The following is a 7,147-nucleotide window of genomic DNA, read 5'->3' as shown; positions in this document are numbered from 1 at the left end:
GCCGGTGAGCTCACTTGTTGAGCCGGCGGCCGACGCGCACCATGTGTTCGACGAAATGCCCCAAAGGTAAAAAAAATCTGAACTTTTTTCCTTCTTTATTGTTTGGATGCATACATATAGATAGCTTATTGCATTGTTCTATATACTTTGTAGTGTGAACGATGATGCATACATGTCAACTATGGGTGTTGGCTCGAACAATTCGCATTGGTCTCAAACCAATGACATGCATTTTGAAGACCATGAGTTTGAGGTGGACGAGGATGGTGAGGGCATTGTCGATGCACCGAAAGGAAGAGCGAGCAATTACACCAACGCCGAAGACATCTTACTATGTAATACTTGGTTGCAAGTGTCGAGGGATCCATCCATTGGAGGTGATCAAAGTAGAGATGCTTATTGGCTCCGGATGAAAGAACACTTTGATCTTCGCAACACGAGTGGAATTGACCGCTCCGCATGATCTCCCGGTGGTCGACCATCAATAGGGATTGTCAACAATGGTCGGTCGCACAAAAAGCGGTTGACAAGTTGAACCCAAGTGGCATCAATGATGATGATAGGGTAAGTGTGGTTTCGTCATTCCTCATGTTCACATCATGCTTGTTGTTGGGGTTTCTTGTGCTAACTTGTTTTGTTTTCATGTAGTTGAACATTGCACAAAACTTGTTCAAAGGAGAGGAGAAGAGGACCAAGAAGGGGAAGATCAAGAAAGGAAGGCCATTTTCCTTGCCTCATTGCTATGAAGTATTGAAGGATGATGAGAAATGGAAGAAGCGTGAGGACATTGATGATTTGGATTTGAGCAAAAAACGCAAGCGAGCAATTGATTTGGAAGATGATGATGAGGATGATGCATCAAGTGAAGATGGCAAGAGAAGCCCCACCCCAAACTCGGTTTCATACTCGAAGCCAAAACGACCGGATGGCACGAAGAAAGACAAAGAAAAGAAGAAGAGGAAAGCAGCTGATGAGATCAAAAATGCTATGGAAGCAATTGTCAACACAAGAAGAGAAGCCAACGAGGTGAGGAAAATGGCAAGGAACCAAGATGCCGCGGCCGAGGAGAGGAGGTTGGCGGCCGAGGAGAGGAGGGTGGCCGCCGAGGAGAGGAAAGTGGCATTGGAGGAGAGGAAGATGGCCATGGAGGAGCGAGCTAAGTTGTTGGAATGGGAGAAGCGCTTGCTCTTCTTGGACACATCTTTGTTCAATGATGCCCAAAAGGAGTATGTCAACCTTGCCCGTGAAGAAGTCTTGATCCAAAAAAGAGCCATGATTGCCGGCATGGGTGGCGATGGCCTTGGCGGCATGGGTGGCGGTGGGGGCCCTGGCGGCATGGGTGGCGGTGGCGGCATGGGTGGCGGTGGCGGCATGGGTGCCGGTGGCCTTGGCGGCATGGGTTCCATGAGTGGCTTTGGAGCTACCATGGGCGGCATCGGTTCCATGGGTGGCTTTGGAGCTATCATGGAGACCATGAGAGGCATGGGTGGCTTTGGAGCACCTCCGGGCGGCTTGGACGGCATGGGTGGCATGAGTTTTGCGTCTCTCTTTGGGGGCATGGGTGCACCTCCGGGCGCCGGTGTGCCACCTTCGCATGAAGATGCCGTTCAAGATCTTGGCAACACCATCCGAGCTCCACGCGATGATGATACAGCGCGCAACAATGAAGAGGAGGAAGAATCGTCTTCGGAGGAAGAGGACGAAGACGAAGACGAGGACGAGGCTTGATTCTTGTGTCTTTCGTTTGTGTCATAAACTTGGTTTGCATGTTAAACTTGGTTTAATTATGTTGTGGACATGAATTTGAACTTGTGGGCATGAACTTTTGGGCACGAACTTGGTTGGAATGATGTTTGATTCAATATATGCCGTGTGTTTTGTGTGGAAGTGTGAAATTTATGCTCAAAATTTGTGCGCCGGCTGCTCGCGCGCGCTGCTCACGCTGCATTTTAGCGCTTCTTCTAGAGCAAGCGCTGCGCGACGCGCCAAACCTGACATTGCGCGCGCCGTAAATCAAATTTTAGCGCACCGTGCATTGGGCGCATGTTGAAGATGCTCTTGAGACGCAAAAAATGCCATCCCGATGGCCACGGTACACGTTCCATCAAGCACTGTCTTGTGGCACACCGACCACGCTGCCGCGCCACACGCACGAGGAATGCCACGCGTACAAGTACAACACTCCATCCATTTCCGTGGCACGGCGGGCCGGCGTGGGGGAAATTAGGGCAAAGAGTTTTGTCTTTTTTGTGCACCAAGTACTAGCCAATAATGAGAGGATTCCATTTCGTGACTTTTGACCGGGACGGGACCATCGGCGGCAACGCGACACAATACGGCGTACGGCAAAGCTGCAGAATGCAACGGCCGGTCGACGACGCACGCCGTCCTCCTCCTCCTCTTTATACCTCCACGGACACCGTCCTTCTCCACCTCCACGCGCAGACCGGAACGCTTCTCCTCCCTTCTACCACCAAGCACACCGCCCACTTCGAAGCTTTCCTCCCTTGCCATGGCCGATCAGGGCGACGGAGGGGCTCCGGCTCCGGCGGCACCGGCGCCGGCCGTGGTGCTGGGAGCACAGCCGGAAGAACCTGCCGGGGATGCAGGTTAGTTTCAGCGGACGACAGCCCCCTCCTTTCCTTGGTTCTTCGATTGCTTTGTTGTCCTGCAACCTCAACGCCCCTGCTTTTCTTTCAGGCGTGGAGGAGCCGCTGGAAGTGCTGGATGCTCCGGTGCCAGTGGTTGGTGAAGGTGAGTTCGCGGCCGGCGCAGTCCCTCCTCGCTCTAACTGTGTTTTCTTCCACCGCTTCTCCCACTTTTTTTTTTTTTTTTTTTTTTGCTTTTGGTAGAGGCGAGCGCGTCGCAGCAACTCTGCTATTTCGTTTCGTTTCGATTTCTTGCTAGCTTTTTTGGTTCGTCGTCAGTTCTGATGCATGTTTTTCTTGCGCTGGGTTGTTTTTCTTGGACTTGATGTTCTCCTTTGTGTTTCTTGATGATGCGCCGGTGAAGGCAAGATGGAGCTCGGCTGGAAAATTTCCTTGCAGCGTTGCATGCATGCGTGCCGGATCCGGATGTATTAGGCCGCAGATCGTACGTATCTCGAGTGCCTGAGGCAGCTTTGTGTGGCTGATCGATGAGCACTCGGTGCGAGATCGATCTTCTGGTTTTTTCAGTCGCACCTATTCTTCTTGTTTCCCTCCTCATGTGCTCTTGCGTTTCAACTTTCTTTTACCGGCTGGCAAGACGACGTACGTACGGGCGTGGAGACGAGGTCCAAGAACCGGTTCGTCTAGCTACACACCCGCGCGGCTCATGTTCCAGATCTGTATGCTGTTCGAAACCCTGTACGTACGCTCCATCGTTTGCTCTGTGTTTTTCTTGAGTTTCTTTTCCCGTCCGGAGTGCTGCGCGCTCATCCGCGGCTCTTCTCGTTCGGGATGGTGACTCGTGTTTCTTGCGACCGTACATACGCCGATGAGGATGCATATGTTTGCAGATGTGCTTGGCACAAGTGACAGCAATCAATTTCCCAATCTGAGGCGCCGTCGTTTCTCAACATGTTGGTTTTCTTCTTTCTTTCTTGTGGTTCATCTGCACGTCCGAGATCTGTGTGCTGTTCAAGAACCTTCATGTTCCATCGTTTCCTTTCCTTAGGCGTGGAGGACCCGCAGGAAGAAGAGGCTTTGGCTGGAGGCGACGATCAGGCGCCGGCTATGGGTGAAGGTGAGTCCCCGGCGACTGCTTGGCTGCTTGCTTGTTCCTCCACCGCCTTCTGTACGTGTTCCTCTCCTTGTCGACATGCAAGTCTGACAGATCCGGTTGTTCTTTTTACTTGTAGGAGTGGTGGACCTGCTGAAGGGGCTCGTGGAACTGGATGAACCCGAGCCGGAGAATGTGGACGAGTCAGCTGTTCGCAACCTGATGGACGAACTGGCGCAAGGGGAGCCCAAGAAACGGAAGATCGACTACACGCTGGCCACACAAGGACCGTCGACTGGTGAGTACAGGGATACTCTCGATTCTCTGATTGCGTCAGATGAAATCAGTTGCTGATGCCTCAAATCCTGCAGCTGGTGGATCCGGTGCCGGTGTTGCAACCCTCCCCAAGGCAGGCCCTTCTATGTCGATCTACACGATGCCTTCCATTGTGCCGCCGGCCGGTACTGACCTACTATAGCTTCTGTTTCTCCTCGTACTGTAAGCTAGGATCTCATTCTCTGCGATTGACTAAATTGAGATGTCTTTTCTTTGCGGCAGGGGCAGCTCCTCCCGTGATCATCCCCGGCCTGCCTTTCGTGGGAGTGCCACCTGTGGGAGCTGGCGGGAGGCCACGATTACCAGCGCTGGCTACCGGCCCTGGTACCGGGGCGTTACAGCCGTGTCCCTCCTGCCACACAGCAATCAGGCAGCCAAACCAGGCTCGCTTGGGCATGCCCCCACCCAATTGTCCAAACCCGCACTTCTGCTTGTGCCTGCCGTGCCAGGAGTGGCTGGAACGGAGGATTTATTACTGCGAGATATGCCGTGATTTCTATGCGATGAACCCAGGTTTGAGGAGGTATGTACAATACTCCAACTTTCTACGGTACCTTTACCACGTCCCAGAGGTAGCAGCAGTACGGTTTTGCATGGCAGACCTGATTACAGATCTATCGATGTTGCATACAATGTTGTGTTTCTGTTTTTTAGCAAAGAAAAGCAAGTTTTACTCTGCTATGTAGATCAAATTGTTATGGAAACGCCAAAAAACTGATGTCGGATTTTTGTGCATGGCAAAACTTTGTTTTTTAGGCAATTTATATTCGCGTGAGCATGACAAATTCAGTTTGCAAGCACGCCAACTTTCGTACAAAAAAAATGAATTGAGTCGGATTTTTAGCAAAGAGAAGCAAGTTTTAATCTGCTATATGTAGATCAAATTCTTAAGTACTTTCACGTAACACAAAAATACTCCCCCGGTCTCAAAATAAGTGACTCAAGGCTGTACTAACTTTAGGACAAAGTTGAGTCACTTATTTTGGGACGGAGGGAGTAGTATTTTGTTTTTGAAACGGGAACAACAGTTTTGGTCTTTCATTATTTTAGCTGCATATAATATAACATATTCTGATATATATTGTTCCAATGGCAGGTGAAGGACATGGCCCCTGGACAAACTTGGAAGCCTTTTACCTACTTTGTTTATCTCACCTTATTTTGCTTCGTGGAAATTTGATCACGGCATCTGAATCTTGTGATGGTCTATTCTGAATGCCCTGTTGGTTGAAATGCGACGTTGGATTATATTCGAGATGAATCGTGTGAGACGTAAACTATTGCACATGTTTGAAGAATTTAAATTGTGAGAGATATTCTGCACATGGTTTATATCTTTGATTTGGTTTGAACTCTTCAAACATTTGTGATTGTCAAACCGTTCGCGCATAAGTGTTATGTCGTAACTGTGTATGATAATGCGCACATGATTTCAGAGTTGTAAACGCGTGGGCTTGGTGTTATCATCGCAAACAATTTGGTTATAAGAAATACTTTGGGATCTCGCCTAAGATCAACTTATGCCATCTACCACTCTAGATGTTTCCCGAAACCCACGATAGTTCCCTCTGCGTGCCCCATGGATGGCCAACTTATAAGGGCATGTACTATGGTGGCATCACCATGGTGCTGCCCCATGCATTCCATGTAGGATTTTTATTTGAAGCTACCATCCAAACCAATAATCGCACAATGGTGGCATTGGTCCTTTTCCTAGTCTGTCATCACTAGTTCTTTCCCTTTTCTTCCATTGACCTCTCCCAGCAGAAAAAACACACTATAATGGAGAGTAGAACTTGGTCCAGCCACCGCTTTTGTCAGTGAGGAACTATGCTCCTCTGCAAAAGCCCGTCCGCCTCTGCAAGCAACACTTTTTACTTGAGCTGGACTGGTTGTGCCGATGTGGCAGCTGGGGCAGCCGTCCAGCATGTAGCGTTGGCCATGCCCTAAAAGGTCCCCACACCGATAACACATCTCTCACTTACTTGCATGGGATGACAAGATAGCCGACGAGATGCCCGACAATGATCCCCCTGCCCATCTTGTGCTCACGGAGTCCCACGTGGCGGCTAAAGAAGCAGACCGCTGCCGCGCCAAAGTCATGTCACGCTAACCCCAACATCGCAGGCTCACCCTTAGGGAAACCTGGAACGGTCACCGCACAGCCCACCAGACTTCAATGGCAAAATGATGTCCGGTTAAAAATAGCATGCAAATGAGCTTTTTTAGTTGCAAACTTGCCATGGGTTCATCATATGACCCCGATAGGGTGTGGTAAAAAATTAATAGTGTTACGGCAAAAACTTGATGCACTTCATGTACTAACTAAACACTCTCCAACGAAGTATCAGGGTTTCGAACGGAAACCACCGCTGACCACACAAAACTCATTTTTTACATTAGTTCTTGTTCAACCTTCTTCTATGTTGTCTACACAACATTGGAGGTGACATGCGTACATTTTGCCACTTTATGAGTTGGTTTTCTATTTTTAAAAGTATTATTTTATTTTGCAGCAACTAAAAAGGGCAAAACGCTCTTTGGTTCAATATAACATGCAGATAACCCCGGAAAGGGATGAAACTTGGCATATAGTGTCATCATGGGACTCCTATATGGTGTGTTCAAAATTGAGAGTTTATAGCAAGAATTTGATGCACTCGTGTACAAACTAAGCACTCTTCGGCGAAGTATCAGAGTTTTGAACCGAAACCATCGCCTACCACACAAACTCAATTTTTACATCATTTCTCGTCCAAACTTTTTCTATGTTGTCTACACACCACTAGAAGTGTCATTCTCAAATTCGGTTACTTTTTGAGTTGGTTTGGTATTTTAGATGTATTACTTCATTTTCTGGCCACTAAAAAGGGCAAACCGCTCTTGGGTTCAATATACTTTGCAAATGGCCTCGGAACGGGATGAAACTTGGCATGGTGTCATCATCTGACCCCTATATGGTGGGGTAAACATTTGAGAGTGTTACATCAAAAATTGATGTACTTCGTGTACAAACTAAACACTCTCCAGCGAAGTATTAGGGTTTCGAACAAAAAACCACCGGCTTCCACACAAAAATAAAAAATTTACATCATTTCTCATAAGGATG

The 7,147-nt window shown here is 48.7% G+C and overlaps 1 protein-coding gene across 1 annotated transcript; it reads left to right on the top strand.

Annotated features, from left to right (window-relative positions):
- The first annotated feature begins 2,452 nt into the window (after positions 1-2,452).
- On the top strand, positions 2,453-5,397 carry LOC123040881 (uncharacterized). Its single transcript, XM_044463611.1, has 7 exons — positions 2,453-2,609; positions 2,701-2,754; positions 3,658-3,726; positions 3,842-4,000; positions 4,074-4,163; positions 4,261-4,561; positions 5,135-5,397. Exons 1-7 carry the CDS (start codon positions 2,513-2,515, stop codon positions 5,136-5,138), a joined length of 774 nt encoding a protein of 257 aa, XP_044319546.1. The 5' UTR covers positions 2,453-2,512; the 3' UTR covers positions 5,139-5,397.
- Positions 5,398-7,147: the final 1,750 nt, after the last annotated feature.

This window comes from Triticum aestivum, chromosome 2B (assembly GCF_018294505.1).
Source record: "Triticum aestivum cultivar Chinese Spring chromosome 2B, IWGSC CS RefSeq v2.1, whole genome shotgun sequence".
Classification (NCBI taxonomy): Eukaryota; Viridiplantae; Streptophyta; class Magnoliopsida; order Poales; family Poaceae; genus Triticum; species Triticum aestivum.
The sequence above is the reverse complement of the archived record's forward strand: the minus strand, read 5'-3'. Positions and strand labels throughout refer to the sequence as shown.

What these genes read in the sequence shown, in the direction of transcription:
- LOC123040881 (XM_044463611.1), top strand. Translation starts at nt 2,513, where the DNA reads ATGGCCGATCAGGGCGACGGAGGGGCTCCGGCTCCGGCGGCACCGGCG. An exon ending in AGAACCTGCCGGGGATGCAG is followed by an intron (nt 2,610 to 2,700) that starts GTTAGTTTCAGC and finishes CTTTTCTTTCAG; the next exon opens with GCGTGGAGGAGCCGCTGGAA. An exon ending in TTCCATTGTGCCGCCGGCCG is followed by an intron (nt 4,164 to 4,260) that starts GTACTGACCTAC and finishes TCTTTGCGGCAG; the next exon opens with GGGCAGCTCCTCCCGTGATC.